Source organism: Gorilla gorilla, chromosome 13 (assembly GCF_029281585.2).
Source record: "Gorilla gorilla gorilla isolate KB3781 chromosome 13, NHGRI_mGorGor1-v2.1_pri, whole genome shotgun sequence".
Taxonomy (NCBI): Eukaryota; Metazoa; Chordata; class Mammalia; order Primates; family Hominidae; genus Gorilla; species Gorilla gorilla.
This window is the reverse complement of record NC_073237.2, coordinates 119,397,520-119,424,268: the sequence shown is the minus strand read 5'-3', so window position 1 is coordinate 119,424,268 and position 26,749 is coordinate 119,397,520. Positions and strand designations below refer to the sequence as shown.

Genomic DNA, 26,749 nt, shown 5'->3' with positions numbered 1-26,749 from the left:
AAGCAATAACATCCAGTAGCAACGAGCACACCTAGCATCTATATTTTGGTATCTAATACCATTTACTAACAAAAGGAACCAACCCTCCTTGGAGAAATGGCTGGCTGATTCTAGGACCAGGGCAGATAGCCTGGAACATCTTGTATTGGCCAAAAATAGGAAATAGTCTCCCTTCACCCCCACCACAAAGAAAACAAACCTACATTGATAGGGGTATGCCAAAGGGACGTGGGAGCCAAGTGAAAGAGTTCCCGATGGTCAAAGCTGGAGCAATTTGAGCAACAAAATAAACTGGGTTATATAAGTATAAAATAAATGGCCAGGCATGGTGGCTCACGCCTGTACTCCCAGCACTCTGGGAGGCCAAGGTGGTCAGATCACCTGAGGTCAGGAGTTCAAGACCAGCCTGGCCAACATGGCAAAACCCTGTCTCTACTAAAAATACAAAAATTAGCTGGGCGTGATGGCAGGAGCCTGTAATCCCAGCTACTCAGGAGGCTGAGGCAGAAGAATCACTTGAACCCAGGAGGCGCAAGTTGCAGTGAGCCAAGATCACACCACTGCACTCCAGCCTGGGCGACAAGAGCTAAACTCCATCTCAAAAAAAAAAAAAAAGAAGAAGAAGAAATATCTGGCTGGGCATGATGGCTCACACCTGTAATTCCAGCACTTTAGGAGGCCAAGGCAGGAGGACTGCGTGAACCAAGGAGTTCAAGATCAGCCTGGGCAACATGGTGAAATGCCGTCTCTACAAAAATAAATAAATAAATAAAACCTCAACAAAACAAGCAAACCAAAAACACAAAAAAATTAACTAGGCATGGCAGCACTTGTAGTCCCAGCTACTCAGGAGGCTGGGGTGGGAGGACTGCTTGAGCCTGGGGGGTCAAAGCTGCAGTGAGCTGTGATCGTGCCATTGCATTCCAGCCTCTGTGACAGAACAAGACCCTATTTTCAGTCAATCAATCAATAAAAGAAATATCCAGGAGTCCATACTTACATAAATAAATGATTGAATAAATAAATGGAGGAGAAGAGACAAATCCTCCATGCAGAAGAATCCCAAATAATTTATGTAGATACCTCACCTTCAAGGAAGGGGAGCAAAACTCCCCACTCCTGAAGTGTGGGCTGTGCACAGTGACTTCCTTCAGAAGAATACAGTACAGTATGACACGGTGGAGAAAAGAAACTTTATGGTGAAGAAAACTGACAAAGATGACCTTGGCCAGATGATTGAGGTCAACAGTGATGTCACGCTGACAGCATGTACCCTTAATGTCATAAAAATGGCACTTTACCTCTGTGTTCTTCCTCCTCAAAATTCATGACTTCATGAAAAAAAAAATCAGACAAATTTCACTTGAGGGATATTCTACAAAATATCTGAGCAGTATTCCTTAAAACTGTCAAAGTCATCAAAAACAATGCAAGCCTAAGAAACTGTTATAGTCAACAGGAACCTAAGGAAACATGAGGACTAAATGTAGTGCACTCGCCTGGAGGGAATCCTGGAGCAGAAAAAGGATATTAGATAAAAACTAAAGAAATGTAAATAAAGTTTGGGATTTAGTTAACAACATCTCAATATTGAGTTATTTATTATAATAAATGTACCATAATAATACAAGGTAATAATAATAGAGTTAATAACAGAGTATACAGGAATTCTTTGTACTATTTTTACAGTATTTCTATAAATCTAAAACTGTTCTTGAAAATAAAGTTTATTAAAATAAAAAAAGGTTAATTACTTCCTTATTCTACAATATGGAAATTCAGACTTAGAGAAGTTAAGCCACCCAACTTCACACATCAGAACTTATTAAAGCACTCAATAAAATGCTGGACTAAATTTATGGAATAAAATTGGTTAAATGAACATTGTGGATATATGCTCAATAGTAATCACAGGTAGGCTCTGTTCTTGTGATTTATTTGCAGGTGATTTCTTTCTTGTCCCCAATTATGATGATCTTTGAGTGTATCCAATAAAGCAGTGGTGAAGCTCTATTACTTTTTTAAATTTGAAGGCTCTCCTAAAATAGATTGTGCAGATAAAAATCTAAGGAAATAGTAACATTTGTGCTGTTTTCTTCTCCCCATCTTGGTTTTAAAAGTCTTCCATTAGTTAAAACCACAGTGGTACCACATTCTGTAATCTTTCTGGATGACTATTTTTATACCTTACTGTGAGAATTGGCTCACTGGGTAATTTCTCAGGATTAACAAGGTACTGGGAACTGTAGGAAACCCTTTGAATACACATCCTTTTGTAAACTCAAGTTGAAAAATAGAAAGCTAAGAATGGCAGGAAGAAAAGAAAGTACCCAAACAAAGAAAATGCAGTGGAAGGCTGCCATGAAAAATAACCAGCATAGGGAAAATTATTATTTCCAGAGTAGCTTGTTGCCCAAAGAAAAAGTTAGTTCTTCTTAAGATTAATCCAGAATGTTACAGATGCTTTATTAAATGCCATCATGTAATAGTTAAGAAAACAGAATAAAACAAAAACACCACCAAAACCCACTCCAATACATTATACCATGTCCTATCTTTACAATATACTTCACAGGAATAAAGTAACAATTTTTGGTTACATTTTCTTTTAAAAAAGTCAGCTACTGCTTATCAGAAGTCATTTTAAAGACTAAGTTTTTAAAATCCCCTAAACAGATGGGATAAAAATTCAAAAGAAGGAAAATGAAATTGAAAGTGTGCTATGCTTAATATAAAATAAATGAGGATGAAAAATCTCTCTGAGGTAAAATAATTCTCTCCTAATTACATAGCACTCATGTCATTTGTCATTTCATTTCATATGTTTGGAAGTAGAACTGAGCAAAATAAAGAATGAGAATAAGACTGTTAAGCCTATGAAAACAGACGTCTTATGTTTGGGTAAAACCAAGATGGTCCTACAAAAGTCTGCAAAATCTGGAAATGTTATTCAATTGGTCATGTCACATCTCAAGCACTTCTAATGTGACAGAGCCAAGAAAAGTGACAAAAAAACCCAGTAACATTATGTTTTCTCTTAATAGCTTTGTCTTTTAAAATTAAATACTGAACCCATCTAAGGAATGCCTCACAAGAATTATGACAAAATAAAAAGGTGTGTATAGTATTCTTAGCCTGAGATTTAATAAACAGACTTATGGGTTTCCATAAATTATCTGACTCTGTATGCAAAGTTTTTTGTTTCATTTTGTTTTGTTTTTGAGACACAGTCGCACTCTGTTGCCCAGGCTGGAGTGCAGTGGCGTGATCTTGGCTCACTGCAACCTCTACCTCCCAGGTTCAAGAGATTTTCCTGCCTCAGCCTCCCAAGTAGCTGGGATTACAGGCGTGCACCATCATGCCCAGCTAATTTCTTTTTTTTTTTTTTCTTTTTTTGGTAGAGATGGGGTTTCGCCATGTTGGCCAGGCTGGTCTCGAACTCCTAGCCTCAAGTGATCTGCTCACCTCAGCCTCCCAAAGTGCTGGGATTACAGGCGTGGGCCACCGCACCCAGCCTGTATGCAAAGTTTTGTGCACATTTTTCTCAGAAGAGTGCTCAGGGTTTTAAACATATTCACTAGAATGTTAAGCTTCATGAAGACAGAGATTTCTGTTTTGTTCACGTATATCTCTAAGCCCAGAGAAGAGTATCTGACACAAAGTAGGCACCCGATAAAAACTTACTGAATAAATTAATTCTCAAAAGGATGTATGACACATAATAAGGTTCAGAGCCACTTATCTAAAAGATCTAAAAGAAATTTTCTATTGCCAGCTGTACTTTCACAGACCTAAAAATAATTATTTAAGTAACAACATGTAGGTCTATCTTAACAACCTTTTGAAGTGGGTTCTATTATCTCCCCCACTTGACAAATGAGGAAAAATGTTAAATCACTTGGCTAGAAAGTGGGAAGCTAGGTCTGGAACCCAGCTGGTCTGGCTTCCTAGCTCACCTTCTTAATCAAAATGAACATATTGTAAAAGTGAAAATATTCTCTTATCAGTACTGAGTTGGAGTTATAATTTCTAATATATTTTTTAAAATGCTTTTCTTGTGGCTGGGCGTGGTGGCTCACGCCTGTAATCCCAGCACTTTGGGAGGTCGATATGGGCAGATCACAAGATCAGGAGATCGAGACCATTCTGGCTAATACGGTGAAACTCCGTCCCTACTAATAATACAAAAAAAAAAAAAAATTAGCCGGGCGTGGTGGCAGGTGCCTGTAGTCCCAGCTACTTGGGAGGCTGAGGCAGGAGAATGGCATGAACCCAGGAGGCGGAGCTTGCAGTGAGCCAAGACTGCGCCACTGCACTCCATCCTGGATGACAGAGCAAGGCTCCATCTCATAAAAAGATAATAATAAAATAAAATAAAATAAAATAAAATAAAATAAAATGCTTTTCTCTTCTAGACTCTTATAACTAAAATTGGTATGACACAGACTTTGAAAATAAGCTTTCCTTTTTACTCATTTGAACATGCTTGCTTGTATGAAGGCTGCTCAGTGTTTATGAAAAACAGAAATAACTAAAGGCCCTAGTAACATGTAGCCAGAGAAATATATGACACTCTTAAACATAAAACCAAGGTGAGGCCAGGCGTGGTGGCTCATGCCTGTAATCCCAGCACTTTGGGATGTCGAGGCGGGCAGATCACCTAAGGTCGGGAGTTCGAGACCAGTCTGATCAACGTGGAGAAACCCCATCTCTACTAAAAATACAAAATTAGCCAGGTGTGGTGGCACATGCCTGTAATCCCAGCAACTCAGAAGGCTGAGGCAGGAGAAGCCCTTAAACCTGGGAGGTGGAGGTTGCAGTGGGCCAAGATCGCGCCATTGCACTCCAGCCTGGGCAGTAAGAGTGAAACTCCGTCTCAAAAAAAAAAAACAAGGTGAATAAAATCACAACATGTGGCTCCTCTGTAAGTTATTCAAAGAAAAAGAAAAGGCACAGTCGCTGAATACTGGGGGCATGTATCTTAACCATTTCAGATCCTAAAAAAAAAAAAAAAATTGAGTATTCTTTTAAATGTTCTGAGTTTTTTTCTTCAAGGCTGACCACCAGATAGATACATTTTTAGATCACAATATCTTGGCCTTTCACAGAACTACCTTCACTAAGTTGTGGTATTAGCATGTTCTAAGACCCTGTCAAAAAAAAGAAAACAAACAAACAAAAAAAACCCTGCTTTTGAAACTTTGTATTTCATGGTGGTGAGGACATCTACCACTTTACTCAGTGCCCCCATCAAAAAACCGTTTCTCCTAAAAAATTATACATATTTTTTCCCCATGGAAATGATCCAATGTTCATTTTTGCTTCGGCCTTCAGGAGGCTCAGAATCAAATCTGCAGCTCAATCTTACATAATACAGGACCTCATAGCCTGTATATCAGTAATAGGAATTATAGTATATTTGTATCAAACAAATTAAAGCCTCTCAAAGTCAATTACATAGTCAAATCAGTAAGAATTATAGAAATAGGTATCGATTGGTGGGCTCACTTAACACTGACAATACAAAAACATCTTCATCTTAATTTAGCTCTGAAGAATGTAATTATATAAAACAAACACATTTTTACTTGTCCCTACATGACTAGCAACACTGCCCTTTAAGTCAGTATTTTCAACTAGGAACCATGGGACCTCTCTGTCCTGTGGTGCTGTTCTTCCACACCAATGCAACAGCAGGGATTTTAGTGGAAGTTGGATTTGTGTGTAGATATTGCTTTGTATATTTACCCTGGTGATTTGCTCTTGAAGGCAAAAACCATACTTGCAGTAAAACTGCCACTGATTAACAATAACAATTCAAAACCTGGACCAAAAAGAAATAGTAAACTGATCTCTATACATTTAAATACATGACATATTGTTTAGGTATTCAGTAATTAATGCTTTAAAATTTCTACTCTAAAGCTCCAACACATCACACAGAGCAGACTGGAATTAGATACCCATGAACATGGAGGTAACTAAAGGCATTTCAGAATCTGGTCATAATTGTGTGGAGACTGGAGTTGGACTTTTGACAAAGAATGCAGATGATGGACTTTAGGTGCTTTACTTAGATCACAATGCAACCAACAGAACACAAAGTCTAAGGCCAGGCTGTTCTGTCTCTGGGTACTGCCTCTCCCACTTACTAATTTGTGTGACCTTGGGCAAGTCATTTAACTAATCTGAACCTTAACATACCTATCTATAAAATCTATGCAATGTCCCTGCCTCACAGTTTATGAGAAGCAAATGAAATACTGCATGGAAAGCTGGTGGCTTAAGGCCTGGTATATCAGCGGTAGCTCTTTCTCAACAGACTTGAGATTTATGATGCTGGCATATTTCCCACCTTGGGAGAGAAGCCAAGGGACAAAATCTGTATTTGGCAAGTTTTCCTGTTTGGGACTTAATGCCCTGTCGGGGATCTGCAATTAGACAGTATACAGTTGAAAAATCTCCTGAATGTTATGAACATCACATTTAAACCAAATGAAATTATAAAGAAATCAGGTGGCAGAAAAACTGATACTTGAAACATAAGTGATACAATAAGAGTATTTTGTTTTTTAGCCTATGAACCATACTAATGAAAACACTGTAGAGCTCAATATTAAATACCTTTGCTGATTATCTTTTTTCTTCCAAAATCATTTCTCAGAAGCAAAAATCCATCTAGGTTTCTCTATTATCATTGTCTAATTTAGTAAGGAGTTCATCCATTTCAAGAAAAATAGTATAAACATTCCAAATGACTCTACTCCCTTTACTCTTTTCCCCTCCAAACAACTTACTCCAAACATACAAAACAACAACAACAACAACAACAAGAAACACCACATGCTGTAATCATTGAACTGTCACAGAACCTTTACTACACCAGACTCAATAAGCTGGCTCTAGAAATGTTTGCCAAATAAGCTCCTCTAACTTTAACATATACTTTAGAATTATATTAGCTGAATGAAAGTATTATGTTCAATCTATACCACACGTTGAAATAGAAAAGCAGATGACTTCCTCAGAAAAGATGGCTCTTTATTTAATGAAATATTGTACTGCTATCAAATTGTTTCAATCCAAATATGGCATTATAGTGCCATTCTAAAAATAAATCTAAGTCCCATGTGATATGCAGCCTTTTAGCTATGTTCATTTCCTTTTAGGGCTCAAGTTTCCCACAGGAAAATTATTCAATGTTTGGCAAAACGGTCCCAAATCATGTATAGATAAGACATAAATGCTAACTGCACTGTCAACCTTTTCCTGGTTTGCTACTGTTGATTCTCCTTCACAGCAATCCATCATGGAGAGGCCCAAGAAGCAGGAAATACTCAAGTACTGTTACCTGACAAAAGTGAACACACAAAATATCATTTTGATTAAAGAGGTGGTGATAGTCAAAGGGGGAAGGTAATTTATGGGTGAACTAAGACATAAAATTATTATATGCAAAGTCATATTCCAAACAAATGTTTCTGATAACTGTGATGAACTTCCAAATACTTATTTCATTGTATTATTACCAAGTAAACTGCATATCAAATGCTCTCTTAGTACAGCTTAATACGTATTGTATTGTTTGACTTGTACTATTTGTTTAAAGATTTTGTAAAGCGTTGTATGCTATGGATAAAATCTTCTCAAAATCACCTACTAATAACATACAACACACAGACACACACAGAGGACCAAGTCTCATATTACTCAAGTTATATTTTTAAATAATCGAATCAATGGATTAAATTATTTCCAAGAAAATGCTTATAAATGCTTCAAAATGCTAACAAATACTCAGTTTTACTTTACAAAGTTAGCTTCTCTTCTGAAATAAGTCTCAAATCAGAGATTTAAATGTGTCTATTGAGTAGCAAAAATATACAGCAGTTGACTGGGCATGATGGCTCACGCCTGTAATCCTAACACTTTGGGAGGCCAAGGTGGACGGATCACCTGAGGTCAGGAGTTCGAGACCAGCCTGGCCAACATGGTGAAACCCCATCTCTACTAAAAATACAAAATTAGCTGGGCGTGGTGATGCACACCTGTAATCCCGGCTTCTCAGGAGGCTAAGGCAGGAGAATCGCTTGAACCTGGGAGGCGGAGGTTCGCAGTGAGCCGAGATCACGCCATTGCACTCCAGCCTGGGCAGCAAGAGCAAGACTCCGTCTCAAAAAAAAAAAAAAAAAAAAAACCCAGCAGCTGTAAAATGGCTAGATATATTTAATTCTATGGAAGTTTCTTGCTCTTATAACAATTAACAAATATTAAATGAAAATCTGTGTTTGAATGATACCAGTCATGTAACACCTCCATCAGTGAACTGCTGCACTGCATTAAGAATTCCGTAAGAGGTCTGCATTCACACCCATATTCAAAGGCTACAGGTATATATTCTGAGGTTTCAGTCCTTTATTTTAATTTTGAATTTTTATAAAGCTTTTAGGCAAAAATATTTTCTTGAGCTCAACATATAAGAAAAATCATATTGAAGATTTTAATTTTTCTATGGAAGAATCTTAATAAGTATCAAAAAACAATACTTAAAAGCTATCTTATTTTAGAAGTAAAGTATAAAGCTATAAGTAAACCAGATCTTTTTCTATTAACTAAAAAACTTAAAACTTATCAGCACATAGGAAATAATCCCAAGCAAAGTATATTAGTATCTATGTAGTAATGCCTTAAAGGACTCTCCTAGAATTAAACTTTTTATATTTTCCTATTTAAAATTCTTGGGAAACAGCTACTTTAAAAGTTACTAGACAACTTATGATCTTCCATTTTATTTAAGCAAAAACTTTACCCTTCAAACTCACTAGCAGTACAATTATAAATACCAATGAAGGAATTCTAGAAATACCCATTTATTTTTTACCTCCTCGAACAAACATTTCTGAGGTTGTTACTAGTGATCAAGAGAACATTTTGATTAGTATTGAAAGAAAATCTTAACTCGTTTGGCTGAAAGTACCAATGGAAAGACAATTCTTTGATTTTACTTAACACAAACCAAAATCTGAACAGTTGTTTCCTTTTTTTCCAAACCTGCTGAAAACTCCTATTTTCTAAGCACTTGACAAATGCTGAATAACCCTTTGGACTTATTCTAGTGGAATGACTGAGTCTAAAGGAGGTTTAATACCTGGATTCTAGTCCTAGTTCTGCAAATAATTAACTCTGTCACTATTCTGGGTCTCTCTTTCCCTGTCTGTGAAAGTAGGAGTCCAGATTATGCCTGCTAAGGGATCTTCTAAGCTCTGTCACTTGAGGATTCTATATTTATGTCATTCATTTTCTCAGAAGTCTTAAGTCTACCTCCAATTCCTAAATAGAATTAAATCCCTTAGCCATGTATTCCAGACCAGCTATCACCAGTTTATCTTTCTGAATTTATTCTCCCTTATATCTCAACTTAAAACTTCTGCTTCATCAATACTACCCTATTCACAAGACAGCTGTACCAGCTAACATGTACTGAGTGCTTACTGCATGCCAAGCACTATGCTAAGAGCTTCACATGCATTAGCTCATTTAATCTTTACAATACTCACATGAGACAGTGTCACTAGTTAAGACAACTGAGACTAAGAATGATTATGTACTTTGCCCCCAGGTCTCACAGCTAGTAAGTGGCAGGGCTAGGATTCAAACCCAGGTCTGTCTGCCTCTCAAGCACATACTTTTGGCCACTACACATTACACCGTCTCCTTATTCCTTAAGTATATAAACAGCCCCCCTTCATCAGGCCTTTTAAGCCTAAAATAGGAGCTGCCAAAATTGTATTTTCTGCATAAGACCAACTCATTTTTAAAGTTTGGTTAAAGTGACCCCTCTTTACCGCTTCAGCCTCAAATTTCCTTTCCACCTCCTGAAGTATTTAAAATTCTTACCGTAAACCCCAATGACTTATTATTCCCTTGATGAAGTACATCCAAGTATTGTATGTGTATCTTAATGTCCGAGATTTGTATAGGACTAACCCTACTGCAAAATGTATTACAAAAGCAGGACAAAATACATAAAACATCAGTTGAAGAACTGGAGCTAACTATCAAGGCAGTACTTAAGGGATTTACCAACCCTGAGAGAAGGAAGCACACCAGGCCACTCCACATTCACCCAAGGCCTTTCCTCTGATGGTATGTGCCAATTTGCAGGACCTGGAAGTCATTGGGAGAATCTGACCTCTGTGTGGCAAAGAAATAATAGCTGAAATCTTTTACTGAGTTCCTACAATGCCCCCAAGTACAATTTTACATACTTTAGATATGATAGTACCTAATTTTCACAATAATTCTAATGAGGTAGTATTATCCCATTTTGCAGAGTAGAAAACCAAGGGCCAAAGACTCCAAAAATCCATGCTCTTTTCACTACCTTCCTCTTTATCTCAGAGGAAAAAAATGATCCAAGAGTACGAAGTAATCACAGTGACAACTTTAAAAGCCTTACTATTAACATAATATGCAACTGATCTTAAACCAACTCCTATAATACTGCTGTCATCTTCATTCAAAGATGAAGATCCTTCTAACATTCAGACAGATTAAGATTACCTAATTAACTGCCAGAACTAGGATCTACATTTTGTTTTAACTTTATTTCCAGTGTTCTATAGGCTACAATACACATCCTCAGTATTATAAAATGATGTTAATGATATATAATGTTAACAAAACTTAAGTAGGAATGATTTAGATTCCTACGAATACATACCACGAAGAAGGGGAACTTTTATAAATGAAAAAAGGCTTTAGTCTGATTCAGTTCCCCAGAGGCAATAAAGACAAGAGACCCACAAATGGCCTTCTTAAACTTTATTTTTTGGTCTAGCTAAAAATAAATGGCTTTGGCAGTGGAGGTTTCCTCTGTTTTTCTGGAAGAAATTTTCAAAATAAATAATGCTATTTAAATGCTATAACTTTTGTCTTTCTCCCCAAAATATTGCCTTAACAATTCAACTCAGTAAGTATTTGCTGAAAGCTGATAGACACAGAATTTAAAACTTTACTTTGAAAATATGATTACTTTTATATTTTGCTCAAAGCTAATTCAGTCGTTTTGTTAACAAGCCAACAAATCTTTCATTAAGTGACTACAATCATAATAATTTCTTGTAAAGATAGGTTTTTTAATTTGCAAAGGGCTTTCTCATGTCATATATTGTTTGTTAAATTGTAGATCACTTCATTACAGTCTTTAGTCTATTGATCCTTTGGGTTCCTTTAATTCTGTCCAGCTGGATACTTTACGAAATCTCATTCAAGGAGGGTGTCTGGGGTGAGGAGAGGAATCAGACTATAGGAATTCTACTCTACCCTGAGCCTAGCCCATCTCTCACACTGCCTTCTAAGGAAATCTATTTAACAGGCACCTCCTTGCCTTTGAACACTACATGGCATTTTGCATTCCTCTCATCATTTCACAATACCATGTCTTGTATTATACTCATGTACCAGCACACATACTCATATACATACACACACACACACACACACACGCACACACACGTGTGTTTTCCTATATTCCTTCCCACGATGTCAAAGAAGGATGCATTCCAGCACCTTCTGTCTTCTCTTGGTAAAAAACAAAATTACAAAATCTGAAAAGTTCCAAACAGACACCTATGGAGGCGTAGTGATACAGCAGACTGGAAACCAAAAAGGTCTTATAGACCCAAAACTCCATTCCCATAATTGGAAAAGAGGGACAATATTAACTTTGCCTATACTTCTAGGGGGATTAAATGAGACAATTAATAGGAAATGGCTTTGTAAAGAACCATAGGTAAAATAGTGCTATTATGCCCCCATTTACTATTTCAGTAATGTTCTATACCTGGGTCTCCTTCCCGATTTCCCTTTACTTCTGTTAAAATACATCTCTTTTCCTAAATGTGGTCTACGCTTTTCATAGAAAATAATACACCTGGCTGGGTGCGGTGGCTCACGCCTGTAATCCTACCACTTTGGGAGGCCGAGATGGGCGGATCACGAGGTCAGAAGATCGAGACCATCTTGGATAACATGGTGAAACCCCATCTCTACTAAAAATACAAAAAAAAACTAGCCATGCATGGTGGCGGGCGCCTGTAGTCCCAGCTACTCGGGAGGCTGAGGCAGGAGAATGGCCTGAACCCGGGAGGCGGAGCTTGCAGTGAGCCGAGATCGCGCCATTGCACTCCAGCCTGGGTGACTGAGTGAGACTCCGTCTCAAAAAAAAAAAAAAAGAAAGAAAATAATACACCTACGTAAGTGAAAAGGTCAAACAGTACAAAGCTTACAATGAAATTCCCTTTACTCCTCATACCCTATTCCTTAGAGGCAACCATTTTCACCTCTCCTTTTTTTAAAGCTGTTTGTTTTTAATTCATATTTCTGAATAAAATGCTTAAGTTGCTATTTTCTGGGTTTTTCCACTTTAGACATCAGTTTCAGAGTTTACACTATGGAAGATGCTACTGTAGCTCTGTTACACCCACCCTCCTTCCCCTCACCCCCAAAACACTTCCCTTCCCCTCACCCTGTCAACAGTGTTGCTATCATTTTTGGCTAAACACCAAACTATACACAGCAACACATAACTGAATCAGAGTATGTCACGATCTTATTTCCTTTCTTCAATTTTCTATTTTTTTCTGAAGTTATTAATTGCCTATCTTTTTCTTTTCCTTGGTTTTCTATGTATCTATCACCAATTCTTCCCCTAAAAATCTCACAAAACTAAATTCTTCTCACCATGGTGAAAATCCCAACTATATTTTCCTAGAGACATACCTCCTAGTGCCTTCTTTGTTCCTGCTCCTATTTAGACTGGCTGCTCTCTAGGTCTCCTGCATAGTTGCTTTCATAGAGCTTTCCTTCCTGTGGGAATTGTTTTCACCATCCTCCTGTGTCAGAGACCCTGTTTCCTGGATTCTGTATCTCTTTATTTATTTCCTCCCTCATTCTGGAGAAGCATATCCTTCAGTAACTTCCCGAGAAAGTACGTTAAGGCAGGTGAATATTTTGTGATTTTGCAGACCTCAAAATGAGTTTAGTTTACCCTCACACTTGAATGACAGTTTGGGCATAAAATTGTGGATTGGAAATCACTTCTCCTCAAAATTCTGAAGCTATTACCCATTATCTTCTAGCTTTATTATGGCAAAAAGTCCTCTGCTACTCAAATCCCTATACTTTGTATGTTTAGACTCCACCATCCCTCCCCACCCCATTCAAGAAGCTTTTAGGAATTTTTATCCCCATTGTTCTGAAATTTTATAACAATTTGCCATCATGTGAATCTTTTTATTACACTGAAATGGGCCTTTTCATTATGAAAACACGTATCTTTCAGCACTGGAAAATTTTCTTGTGATATTTAATAATTTCTTCCTTTCTTTTCCTCTATTCTGTTTCTGAAGATTCTGTTAGTCAGCTATTGGGTTCCCTGATTAAACCTCCGACTGTTTTGCTTTTTCATCTATTTTCTGTCTCTCTGCCTTTTTCTTTCACTATCTGGCCTACTTCATTTTCTAGCCTGCTTACTGAAAAAAAAAAAAACTTATTATACTTTAAATTGCAAGAGTTCTTTCTTGTTCTCTTCCTATTCATTTTTACTGCACTCTGTTCTCCCCTGCTTTAATGGATACAAAATCTTCTCTGAGAATGTTAGTTACAGTTGGGTTTTTTGGTTGTTTTCTTGAGCAACCTACATTCTTTCTGTTTCTTCTGATTTCTGTCATTTGCTTGATTGTTTTGGGCTCTGTACTTTATGTGAGAACTTTTTCTCAAAAGTGCAATTATCTCTGGCTGTCTGTTAATATTAAAAGTGAAGCAATAAAAAACTGTGAGCTCTGTGTGCATGGGTGGGATGTGTTGATTGATGGGCATCACCTTAAAGTGACCAGGCAGGGAATGTGGCTATTTTGTTTCTGAGCCCTCAAATGTCAGCCCCCAGAATACACTCCTCTCATATCCTGCTTAGAACATTCTGAGAGTGTAGTGTGTTAAGGGGGCTGATTATTTAACACACAGACTTTCTTATAGCAGTCATGTTTGCAACAAAGCACACCTTTAGTTCCATTCTCAGCTATGCCTGGCATCTAGAGTGGTTCAGCTTTTCCAAAGAGTAAATCTCCCACCTTCTGCTGCAATGGTGAAAACCAGTTGCCTGCTTGGGATGGGGATTCAGGTGGGATGGGGAAGAGGAGTAAGGGGTGATGATGTCTAAATATTGCTTATATAAACTTTCTATCAATTATTCTGTTTTTCAGCTTCTATCAATTCTTGTTTTTCAGTCTCTATGCTTATAGGGGCATCTTAGCAATCCAATTCCCAAGTAGTTACTGTGGTCAATAGACGAATCAGGCTGTTTCTTTTTGCTCCTCTTCCTCATTTGACTTTAGAAAGCAGCTCTGTTGATTCTGCTGAGTCAGTTACTACTCATCCACTGAATTTCCATATTCCAAAATTCTGCTGGCATCACTGTCTGTCATCATCTCTGTTCTCCTTCTTTTTATCCATATTATACGTTTGCTATTCTTTATAGTGGAGTTAACAGAAATATGCATATTCAATCTGCTACATTTAGCAGGAGGTCTGTCATATGTTTCTAAAGCCTAGGCTTACATAATGGTACAGAACACAAGCTTTAGAGTCAAAGAATTGGGTTTGAATCATAACACTTACTATGTATGTAACCTTAGAAGCTTCTTAACCTCTCTAAGCCTATGTTTCCTCACCTACAAAATAGGAAAATTCAAAATAACTACCTGATAGGCTGCTGTGAAAATTAAATGTAGAATGTAAGAAAAAATTAAGGCAAGAACATAGGCTTTGGAGTCAGGAAGTCCTAGGTTTGAATCCCAGATCTTCCACTTATAAGCTGTCTGACTCTGGCACCTCAAAATCTGTTTCATCTGTATAATGGGATTAATAACAGTCACTAGCTCTTACAGTGTTGGAAGTATTAACATAAAGTTTATAAAATTCTCCTGAAACATAAAGAGTCTCAATTAACATTTATATTATTGCTCACACTTCTTACCCTTAGAATTACACACATACACATGTGCCCACCCCATGGCATGGCTGAGTCAAGTCAAATTCCAACTCCTCTGCAAAAGCAATATGATATACTAGAAAAGAGCAACGGATTAGGAAGTATGAAGTCTGGGTATTACCATAAATAGATAACCCAGTGGCCACTGGGCTGGTTTCTCCTCTGCAAAATAACAGAATCAGACCAAATGATTCCTAAGGTCCTTTCCAACTCATCTGCCTCTCCCTGCCTCCTTTGCTAGACATTATCTGACATGAATATCACATCCCTAATTATCTGATGCTATTAATTTTTATAGGTAGTTTCATGTATTTTGCTTTTCTAACTAGGAACTACATGAAAACTAAGATGAGCGGCTCCCTCAAACTAACGTAAAAAACAAAGATGTGTTTTGAATAATAAAAAATCATAAAACTAGTATGTTTTATGATAAAAGATAAGGCTGGGGATATAAAAAGCACCTTAAAGAGAAAGAATGAGTTGCAGGCTTGCAGACTACCAAGACTTGCAAGGAATCTGACTAAAAGACAAGTAACAGAAGTTAATTGAACTAAAGAAATACCGTAATATGTCAATGAGAAGGTAGGTTAGCCGATAATGGAAGCAGGGATGATTTCATCTTTTACTATGATCTCAATAATGTTCACATTACAGAACCATGTTCTGAGATTCCATTCCCACCAAGCAAGCTTCTGAATACAGTTTGGCTTCCCATAAATATCTGCTAATAGAGAAGACTGCTCTCAATTACCAGCATCTACTTCTTAAACTAATAAAGTGACATGATTTTATATACCAGCATCATATGATTGTACCCCACAAAAAACAGTGCTGTGGGGGTGGCCCACCAGGAAGCCTTGGTACATTCTTCCAGATAAAGTAGAGAACAGTGAGGCTCCCTGGAAGACAGATAATCACAGAATTTTTCCACAAGAAACACCTAAAGACTATATAGTTCTACAAGAAAGGAATGATCCTTCTTTGATCCCTCTCTGAGGCTAGTTATACTACCTGGCACACAGCAGAACTTACTAGATAAGTGCTTCTTGATTGCTTAAACTTTCCCTAAAAGCCACTGCTCTTACATAATACAATTTTCCATACCCTATGGCAGTATCAAGGAAATACTTCTTTCTGGATACATGACCAATAGTGAGGTAAGAAAAGGAAGGAAGAAGGAAAGACAGAGCTAGAAAACTGGGAAAGGCTGAAAGGGAGACAAAGCAAAACCACATAGGAAGTTTCTTTCATCAAGGCTTTCTATAGTTCCTTTGGCCTTGTGACCAGTTTTACAGAGCTTTATCTGGATCCAGAGCCAAGAAGGTGTGATCCAACTACATATTTCCTAATCCATTCTGTGAAAAACTGGCAATTTGAAAGCACTGCCTGAAGTTCTCTGGGCCGAAGCTACACAGTTTCCAGAAGCAAAGTTATCTAAGTATATAGAGGACTCACATTACCACATTAATCTCTTGATACCAAAAAGAGATATTATTTATTATTTAAAATCTAGAATAACCTAGACCAAATGGAAGGTTGCTTATGAGGCTCTGGACTACCTTTCAAACATCACTGCCCTATAATACCTTACAGAAGGGAGAAGGCTGGTGTGACTACATGCAATAATTACAGAGTCATTTATTCATTCTATAAAACTTACTAAAACTTCCGCTCTGAGCCAGGTCCTGGGTCAGATTGTGGGGATAAAGATATTAACCAGACAGATAAGAGACACTGTCCCTTGCCTTCAGAGAGTTTGATGACAAGTAAAGGAAGTAAATCAAAGCAATTTTATGTTGAATTTAAGGCTACTGTCATTTTAGGAGGATGAGCATTTATTTTGCTTCTCTTCTCAAGTCTGGGATTGCTAAGTAGCACAGAGTAGTGGTGTAGCATTGAGCTTCAAAGATCAAAGTGTGGGGGAACACATCATGATGTATGGCTTCCTTACATGTAGAAGAATGGCAGATACAAATAACAGTAATGATTTTTATTTGCAAAGCACTTTACAATTTACAAAGTACTTTCACATCTATTATCTAATGCAAGCCCCAAACTAACCCTATGAGGTATGAAGGGATCAATATTTCCTTCTAGGAGAAATTAAGCATTTAGAGAAGTGACTTGCCCTCATTTACAAAACTACTTAATTAGAAACAGAAGCCTACATCTTTTTATTCTCAGTTCCAACTTCATTTTTACTATATGATGCCCTTTTGTCACGCAAATTTTGAAGAAAGGCCAAATGACTTGTTTACAGCCATAAGAAATGTCTACAATATTTCCAAGGTCTGCAACATAATATTAATAATATATAAATTTAATATAAATACTTAATATTTAGTTTTTCTTCAACCTGAAGTGAAAAAAATTACACAAAAGTCAACACACAAAATGATTTATGAGGACTTCAAAAAATCTCAATGCCACAGTTTTCCCATTCTTAAATTTCCCAAAATTTGCTTATATAACAATAAATTTTGGCTTGCTGATAATTTCACCAACAACTATGAAACAAAAACATACTCAGTGAAATTAAGACAATTCCTATACCAAGTCAACGTGCAGATTTTTCAAACAAACCTGAAAAGCTGAGGAAACCCTCCTAGAAACCACTCCACCATCTGGGCCATCTGGGAGTCTAACCCTGTTGCTTCATTTTCAAGTTCAAGGAGGTGGGCAATGCATTTACGGTAAAAAAAATTCAAGTTTTCCCAATCCTTAAAATACTGAGACCATTATTCAAGTAAAAAGTAAAAGCCATTATAAAAGGCTTGAAAAGAATTTATCTAGCAATAAAGCTTAAAGAAAACCTTTTCCAAAATGGAATTTTGAGTAAGAGTCAATAGGCCCGTGAAAAAAACGCAAATATCCAATCTAGTGTCAGGATAATGCTCTCACTAAAGTTGAGCACACTAGTCCATTTGTAATTGCTTTTCTACTCTAAGGGGGAAAAAACCACCTTCACTGAAATCACTGCATTAAAAAATACAACTAGTTTACAAATATAACATCAGTATAATCCTACTTTAAAATTTACTATGAAATAATTTCAACATAATCACCAAAAGTATATGTTTCCTCTGATACCAGTCACATGCCATATAAAGTTAAATGAGCTATCCTGCCAATGCCATGGTAACTGAATCTAAAAATACACTTTTTTTGAAGTCAGACTGGTATTTAAACTAAATATCATCAAATGTTGCATTAAATATGCCAGGATGAAAAGTTCAGTTAAACATGAACTTTCCAAACATATCACATAGAAAACACCCCCAGCCACTAAAGAGGACACTACTGTGTCCAGGAGCATCTCCTCTCTCCCAACACATACACACACAACAAAATAAGATCAAACCTACTGATTTAATATCAATTTTTCAACAAAAATTAAGTGTTTAAAATTGCCATATTTTCTAAACTAAAAATTCATAAGCAAACTGCAAATGTGAACAGGTTACATTCTCTAACATATATGAAAAAAGGTAAATTTTGGTTTTTTAGATCTGTACCACTTAAAGGGAAAATATATACAACCATTTTTCAGAATCTAACAGAAAAGGTTTCCCATTTGAAATGGCAATTTAACCAAGCCATTTCTAACATAACTTGCAATTTCAGTATGAGTTCTAAATTTTGAAGCAGCTTAGAATAAAATTTGCTAACACTAAACATAAAGAGCAAGCAAGGCTTTGGGAAAAACCCAGAATCTGAAGTTTGAATGTTTATGTAATGCTTAGTCACTTAAAATAAAAAAGTTTAAATAGAACACAACTGAGGTTAAAATCAAGCTGATGTCTAAAGCCTAAAATCGTAAGAACACTGGCATCATGATGGAAAACCAAAGCTTATCTGCCTGCTTTATAAATATCCATGTCCTTTCTTGGATTCAGAAATCCACTTTAACCCATGTCCCCTGGGTTTCTTCCATCTTCCATCTCACTGAACACCACTGTCGCATTCAGATTACAACCTCTAGCCAAAGGCAGAGATCAAGTAAGTCCCTTGAAGATTTCCAGAACATTTCCAGAACAGCAGAAAAGTAGAGGAAATACTCTCGTGCCTGGAGCTGCCGGAATTCCTTCTCTCCTTTTAGAAAAATAAACCTCTTGCTCTAAAGATAATCACTTTTAAGAACAAACATCACTACTACATACAAACACACATAACTCTCAATAATAATTCTATAGAAGAATTATAAAATCCTATAGGTTTTTCTAGTACTTTGGCAGGAAAAAAAAAAAAGACCATTAAGAACTGTATGCCAAAGGATTTTTTTTCCAGAGAGAAAATAGCAATAAGAGACTTAAGTGTTTCCCCTTCTCCTCTTCAAATGTGGATTCCTTAGCACTAAATGAAAGAATACTTTTCAAAAATAACTAGTTGATTCCATTTAACCACAAAGAAAATGTCTCAACTCCCTTGTATTTTAAAAAAACAATCTGTATACTACGGTATACTTTCTGACTCAGTTGCTTATGACCGACACCCTTCTCCCTGATGTTCTAATATTTCGTAAGTCTTTGAATAGAAAGAACAGACAATATTAAAGACACATTTTTGTATATAGTCACCATTATAAAATGGACAGCCAACAGCCTATCACTGAATTACTTTTTAGCTTAAGCACATTTTGCTGTAAAAGAGAAATCTAACAATTCAGATATTCTAAATATAGACATAACACAAAGGCATGGGCAAAAGTACTACACGATTACTTCTATGCACACATATCTTTAGATCTCTGTGAAGCATGGCACAAAAAGTAGCCCAGTTTTTCATAAATTGTATAATTTGATTGTACTTTTGCTTCATGGTTCACTGTAAAATTCTAAAATTAATGTTTATGTGTTCACATTATTCACCCTACTGAGAATTCTCTCAAGAGAATAAAACACAGAACATTTGGCTTTCTAAATGACAGTGTTGAAACTTGCAGTGTAGTTATGCTTTGGCATACATAAAAAGTAATTTCTAAAACCTTTTCATTTATATTTTACTATTCCCTGTTAGAAGAAATCAATTGCACATGAAGCCCAAATAGCTGGAAAGAACCCAGAAAGTGACAACAAAATGATGACTTTTTAAAATGCTGAAGCTTTTCACACTCAGGTTCAGTCATGCCAGCTGGAAAGAGGTGTTAGATATGGCTTTATTCATTTTAAATCTGAGAACTGTAGTCATTTCCAAGACATTTCAAAAATTGAGAGCAAGAGCAATTTGTCTTCATGATCTTGAGTCTTCTAATTCACAAGCACTTTTGAAAACCATTTCTACAAACTTAGAAGGTATCCATACGAATAATTTGTATGCTATTGCTTAGAGTCAAAGTATTCTGTCCCAGATTTCCTAGTGAATTAGGAATACTTAAGAGATAAAATACACACACACACACACACACCACACACGGGAACCCCGTAACTGAGCCACTTCAGATATGACATCCATTAAGAGGGCCTTTGCTTCTAACTGTGTAAGGGTCGTTGGCTGTAGTCTGACTTGCACAAGAAGTACACATAGCCCCTGAGAGGCGCTTTAGTCCTCTTTGGAATACACTGTTGGAGAGACTATAAATGACACAGTTGCAGAAACTGTTACTAATAGCAAGCCAGGTGGTCAAGAAGGATGCGAAGCGGTTGCTGTGGCCAGTGGAGCTTTCCAACAAGAAGTAGATGATATATGGCAACCAGAGGATGTAAAATACACTAGTGATTCGAAACAGGACCATGGCATAGCGCTTATCAGGACAGGCCTGCACTTCCCCAGTCTCCCCACTCTGGCTGCTGAAGCGGGCTTGCCTTTCGCTGATTTCCTTTGTGTGCTGTTGGCAGATGCGGAAGATGTTGAAATAGGTGAAGCAGACAATAAGGGCTGCTGGGGCATATAACATCATCACGATGAACAGGGTGAAGTAGGAGTCGGTGTGCCAGGACTCCGCACACCACTGAAACACATCTCCATGATATCCAGGTTTGCCCCAGTGGAAAAAGGAAGGCAGGAAGACCAGGGTCGAGTATAGCCAAATCAGGAAAATACACAGGCGTAGTCTCCAAGGTGTAACCAGAGTATTATAGGTTAAAGGTTTAGTAATGGCAATGTATCTATCAATGCTGATACAGGCCAGAGAAGCCATGGAGACGCTCTTCAGAACTGATACTACAAAACCAAATATCTGGCAAGTCAAGGACTCCTCTACTGGAAGGGAGTGATGGAGGAGTGATAAAGAAGGGACCACGCAGCTCACCCCAACAAAAAGGTCAGCATATGCCATAGTCTGGATAAAATAACTTGTTGTGTGATGGTTCAACAAAGGTGCACAGTGAAATACAAAAATCACAATGATGTTGCCAGAAATAATCAATACAGTTAGAAAGACAATAATCAATACTTCCAAAAGGCAAAAATTGACAGTTTCCAAATAGCCAAATGCCAAGAGGCAAAAAGGGTGGCTGCTCTGATTACCATCCAAGGTGGAGTTCATCTTGAGCTCAGGAGTGATCTGTCACTTCATGCTGCCGCTTGGCTGCTGCCAACAGTTCAAAGAAGCAGCTGCTGTCATTGCGGTCAGCTTTGCATGTGTGTAATAATGCCAGAGGAGCCTTACTCCCCAAGCTCCTGATGCTGCTGCTCTGGTGCATTGCCTGCAGTGCAATTCCCCTTTACATCCTTCCTGGAATAAGGAGAGCCAGCAGCAGTTGTCTGGCCAGTCCCAGACGCGGCCATAGTGCCAGGTTCACCATACACATAGCACCAGGGGAGCAAGGTAAACTCTGGGGAGAACGTCTTCAGGCCAAGTGAGGGTAGGGGGAAAGGGTAGAAGAGAAGGGAAGAAGATTAGGAGCTTCAGCAGGAGTTGTAATGAGTCTCCTCTGAACAGCTGATAGAAGAAAAGGAGAGAGCATTTTACATTTCACATCCAATGCCCTAATCAAAGAACCTGGCTAGCTCAGGCTGGCATCATCCCTCCCACTCCACCCCTACTGGCACCACTATTCACAGCTACCCTCAATAGCACCCCACACAACTGATCTGTACTGTATAGAGGAGCAGCAGCAACATCAAGCTTTCAAGATCAGCATAAAACAAAACCAATCACAGTCAGATTAATTTACCCCCATTTCCTTTCATTTGAGACGGGGGAGAAAAGGAATTTGCTTATAATATTTAGGAAAACCTTTCACTAAAATTACCACTAATAAAATTAGCCAAGATAATTTACTTTCTTCATTGATTCCAATATAATATTTTGCCTCTTTGAAAACATTTCAACAGAATTTACTGTTTAGTTCAATTTCAGAATGTTACCTGTAATTCTGCATGCTGCAATCCAAACAAAAGCCACAATACATCCTTAGCAGAAAGCCTTGCAAAGCAGGAATGTGCTTCAACCCGCGTACTGCAGAACTGAGACACGGAGGGAGGAGATAAAGGAGTAGGAGGGGAAACAGGGAGAAGAGGGGGCTTGGGAAAAGGAAGAAAGGGGGAGGGGAAAGAAAAAGCCTGTACGTGCACACACTCTGGCATCTTTAGCAACTAATTGGAATTCATCGTCAGAGAGGTGCCCTGATTTCCAGACTGCACAGTGTGGGAATGGCTTGCTATGCCTGCAGTGCATCATTTGAAGGCTGTTTCCTCGTCTGTCTGGAATCCCCCTTTTAGTAGATAAGCAGAATTCAGGCTGCTAGCAAGGAGAAGGGGTAGTAACAGAACAGGGTGTCAGGAATTAGACTGAAACACACTACCAGAGGGGTATTCTATTTTCTCACGGCATTTTCCCAAAGAACAAAGAGCAATATTAAAGAAAGGAAGTATGTTAACTTCCTTTAAGTGTATGGCGTATGGCAACTGAGAATCATAATTCAGCTGCACAAGAAGTTCTAGCTAGAAGGCTATTCACCATTAATTTTGTCTCTCATGATTCACTGAATATTGGCCAAGAAACTTTAAGATCACTTTTTCAAGAGAAAAATAAAGTATCTCCCATTCTGAATACTACACAAATAGCATAGATAAATTACACTGTTCCCATATTTGACACTACGCTATAATTTTGAGATGCATTTCTTGCTTCTAATTTGCTGAGCAGTATACAAGAATACAAACAAAAGATAGAAAAGTAAATGTACCTTCTACTCAGGCATGGATATTACAGGAAGTTTCATGGTACAAATAAGCCTTTGTATCTTAGAATATACAATCTTGCTTCTGCCTATTTAAAACAATGCAAACTGTATTATATTATATTGTGGTTTTCCTGGTAATGTCATAAATGATGACAATTTTCAGCTAACAGAGTTGGGTGCTATGAAAATGTGTAATTTTAGTATCTTTATTTAGAAGGATTAATTGAAAGTATCCAGCAGAATAAAAGACAATAAACAAATGCCGGCATTTGAAAGCATTCCAAGAGGTAGGCAACTGAGTAAAAACATGTGATCCAACTTTCATTTTTATTCATTTTATACACATGCTTTCTTATTACAGACAAATGGCCACCCATAACCAGAATGCAATGAATTACATTTTAAATCTGAAGCAGCAGCAGTTGTCTGGCCAGTCCCAGACACGGCCATAGCCCCAAAATAAAAAACCTATTTAACCGTAATCCTGATAGTAATATTTGACAGGTCTTATTGGGAAACAGAGCGAAGTGTGTGGCACAGTAAAAAGACCAATAGCATCGAAGGAACAATAATCAGGTTCAAATTCTTGCTCTAATATTACTTATCCTCTCTTAAGCCTCTGTTTCATCATCTGTAAAATGAGAACAACACTCCTTACTTCACGGGGTTGTTGAGAAATAAAGTATATAAAAGGGGTTGTTGAGAAATAAAGTATATAAAAAAGGCTTACCAACACCTAGCACAGAGGGGGTATATAACTTTACTCACTTTCTGCTCCTACAACTAAAATAGCCTTCCTAAAGAGCCAGTGTTTTCCTGCCCATCATGTTGAAATGCTTAAGGCTGCGCTCCTCTGAATCCTGAAGGGCCTGCTCTTACTGAGGCTATACAGTTCTAGGTCATACAACAGCTATCTGAATACAGTGCTGTCACACATTACTCAAATACATTGAGGCTATGCATATACAAAGCACTGAAGGTAGCTGAAAAGAAGGAATGATGACATGGCGTCAATTATTCCCTCAACATAAATAATTTCTCTGCCTAGGTCTCCAGCCCTGACTTCACTCCTAAGCTCCCTTTTCCATCTACAATTTGCCTGCTAGTCACACATTTTCCACCAGTAGATGGAAGATGTCCTGTACATGTCCTGTAGAGATTTCAACCACAGCATGTCTAAAATCAAAAACCTTTTTCCCACCAAATAAGCCTCTGTATTTTTCCAACATTTTCCCAGGCACTCCGGTATGAAACTTAGGAATCAGTCACCTTGACCACTCTCTCCCTCAAAGCACTTAGTTCTGAGTCACCAAGTCCTGAAAATGTATTTCCACAATAGTTCTCAAATGCATTTCCTCCTTTCAATTTTTAATACACTTACCATAGAAGATGATTACCACCTAAACCTACAGTTTTGTTCATTTTTCTAATTTTTTCTTTTCTGCCTGGTTAAATATCCAAAATGTACATTTTATTATTGTACCCCATTGTTCAAGAGTCAATGGCTCTTTTACTGCCTTTCTAGTCTGATCTCAATTGTTTTACTTCCCCCAAATAACCTGCCCTCCAGCCAAATCAGATTACTTCTATATACTTGCCATAGACTTTATTTTTAAACCATATTTACTGAGCACCTTAATAAATACGGAATAAACGAGTGATTTTTGAGAGTTACTGCTGTATTTCAATAAACAGAAAAAGTGTTCACCAAAGTCAAAAGTCTAGGCTTTTCTACTACTACTTGTGAATTTGGGCATGTAACTTATTCTCTCTGTGGTTTCCCATGTATAAAACAAGACAGTTACGCTGATAAAAACAGACGATACAATGGCTGAAAATTTGAAAGAATTCAAAATTTATAAAATTGCAACAAAACTACAAGCTGTTACATTACTGCCATTAGTACAGTAACAGTTCTTTCAACTTTGTCTCTATTTTAGTGAAACCACTCTAGGAGCTAAAATCAAAATATTCATTTAAGAAACTTAAAAAAAAAAGACTAATAGCCACATTTAACTGAATCAATCAGGAATTAAATGTTTTGCTTTGGATTAAAGAAAAACATTTTCTTCAAAAGACACAATTTATTAACAACTTGGGGAGGCTCTATAAATTTGTATCCTTACAGAAATCCATATGTACATTTGGTCTTTAACCATAACATAGACTCATTCTAGTGTTCCATACCACTCTAGGAAGACTACAGTTAATACTATGTAGTTTCAAATAGCTAGAAGGAGGTTACTGAATGTTCCCAACACAGAGAAATGATAAATGTTGATAAATGTTAGAGATGATGGGTATGTGCACAATTACCATGATCTGATCAGTATATACTATATGTATCAAAACATCTTTATATACCTCATAAGTATGTATGTTATATGCTGATTTAAAAATACAATAAAAAATAAAATAATGCAGTCTCATGATATATTCTCTCTATATTTACTTTGAAGGCTGAGTAACTTTCTATGTATATATGACTAAAAGGAAATACATTAAAAATCAACACTATTATTGGATGGTGGGATAACATTCATTAAAAAATCTTTCTTCTTTATAGCTTTCTATATTTTCTGAATTTTCAAATTTCTATATACTCTCAGAACCATATTGATTTAGCAAGATAGAATGATGCTGGGTTGAAGTTGTCTACTTCATGGGGCTCTGTTCCACTTGTTCTTATGCCATCAGAGCAACATTCCTTCAGACAGTCTTTGGTACTCAATCTAACTCAAAATGGACTCCCAAAATGTCAGTTAAAACCTCTTACAGAACAAGAATATAATTACGAACTTACCGATACTTAACCATTTCATTGCTAGCTAAATACTTTCTGAACTGCAAACATGCCAACTTCTATATGGTTCAACTTAATGAAATTAAAACAACTTTAAAAGCCAAAATAATTAAAATAACAAAATGACAGGCTTAAAAAGAAAAGCAGAACGAGAAATGAAATGTAACAAAAAAAGGAAAAGACCTGTTCAAATTATATTTCTTTTTCTCCCAACCTATTCAGAGACTTAACTACTTGTAGATGAGAAATTATCTCAGTTCTTCAAATTCCTAAGCTTCACCTCTGGGCATTAGTGTCAACTACCACTTATTATTTGGTAAAAATGAGCTTCACTTTTTGTCTGACATCTTAGCAAGGCTGCAGTGTTCGCCACTGCTCTCCGAGCTTCACAATGCCACCCAAGGACTACAAGAAGAAGACAGACACTGGAAAGTCAGCCAAGAAAGACAAAGACCCAGTGAACAAACCCGGGGGCAAGGCCAAAAAGAAGAAATGGTCCAAAGGCAAAGTTAGGGACAAGCTCAATACCTTGTCTTGTTTGACAAAGCTACATATGACAAACTCTGTAAGGAAGTTCCCAACTATAAACTTATAACTCCAGTTGTGGTCTCTAAGAGACTGAAGATTTGAGGTTCCCTGGCCAGGGCAGCCCTTCTGGAGCTCCTTAGTAAAGGACTTATCAAACTGCTTTCAAAGCACAGAGCTCAAGTAATTTACACCAGAAATACCAAGGGCAGAGATGCTCCAGCTGCTGGTGAAGATGCATGA

At 37.3% G+C, this 26,749-nt stretch overlaps 2 protein-coding genes and 1 pseudogene across 11 annotated transcripts in view; 1 reads left to right on the top strand and 2 right to left on the bottom strand.

Annotated features, from left to right (window-relative positions):
* The window catches only part of RABGAP1 (RAB GTPase activating protein 1), a 171,659-nt gene that overhangs the window by 46,966 nt on the left and 97,944 nt on the right, over positions 1–26,749 (bottom strand). The window contains exon 1 of one of the 9 annotated variants that reach the window (XM_019033941.3): positions 22,361–26,425. The exons of the other annotated variants lie outside the window; for them this stretch is intronic. Coding sequence (XP_018889486.1) covers positions 22,361–22,579 — 219 coding nt within the window. The 5' untranslated portion in view covers positions 22,580–26,425. Of the gene's footprint in view, positions 1–22,360; positions 26,426–26,749 lie in introns of those variants that run through there. 9 annotated transcript variants of the gene reach the window in all.
* On the bottom strand, positions 1,575–22,448 carry GPR21 (G protein-coupled receptor 21). 2 transcript variants are annotated; one of them, XM_063696774.1, is made up of 2 exons: positions 22,361–22,448; positions 1,575–21,932 (listed from the first exon to the last, which is right to left on the bottom strand). In XM_063696774.1, the coding sequence occupies exon 2, from the start codon at positions 21,534–21,536 to the stop codon at positions 20,487–20,489; it is 1,050 nt and encodes a 349-aa protein (XP_063552844.1). In that variant the 5' UTR covers positions 21,537–21,932; positions 22,361–22,448; the 3' UTR covers positions 1,575–20,486. The 2 variants fall into 2 exon arrangements, with proteins under 2 accessions (XP_063552844.1, XP_055207842.1); XM_055351867.2 differs by having other exon boundaries at positions 1,575–21,838; positions 22,361–22,445.
* LOC134756908 (small ribosomal subunit protein eS25-like) lies at positions 26,373–26,749 on the top strand (annotated as a pseudogene).

Coding starts and splice junctions, on each gene's coding strand:
- GPR21 (XM_063696774.1), bottom strand. CDS start 21,536: ATGAACTCCACCTTGGATGGTAATCAGAGCAGCCACCCTTTTTGCCTC.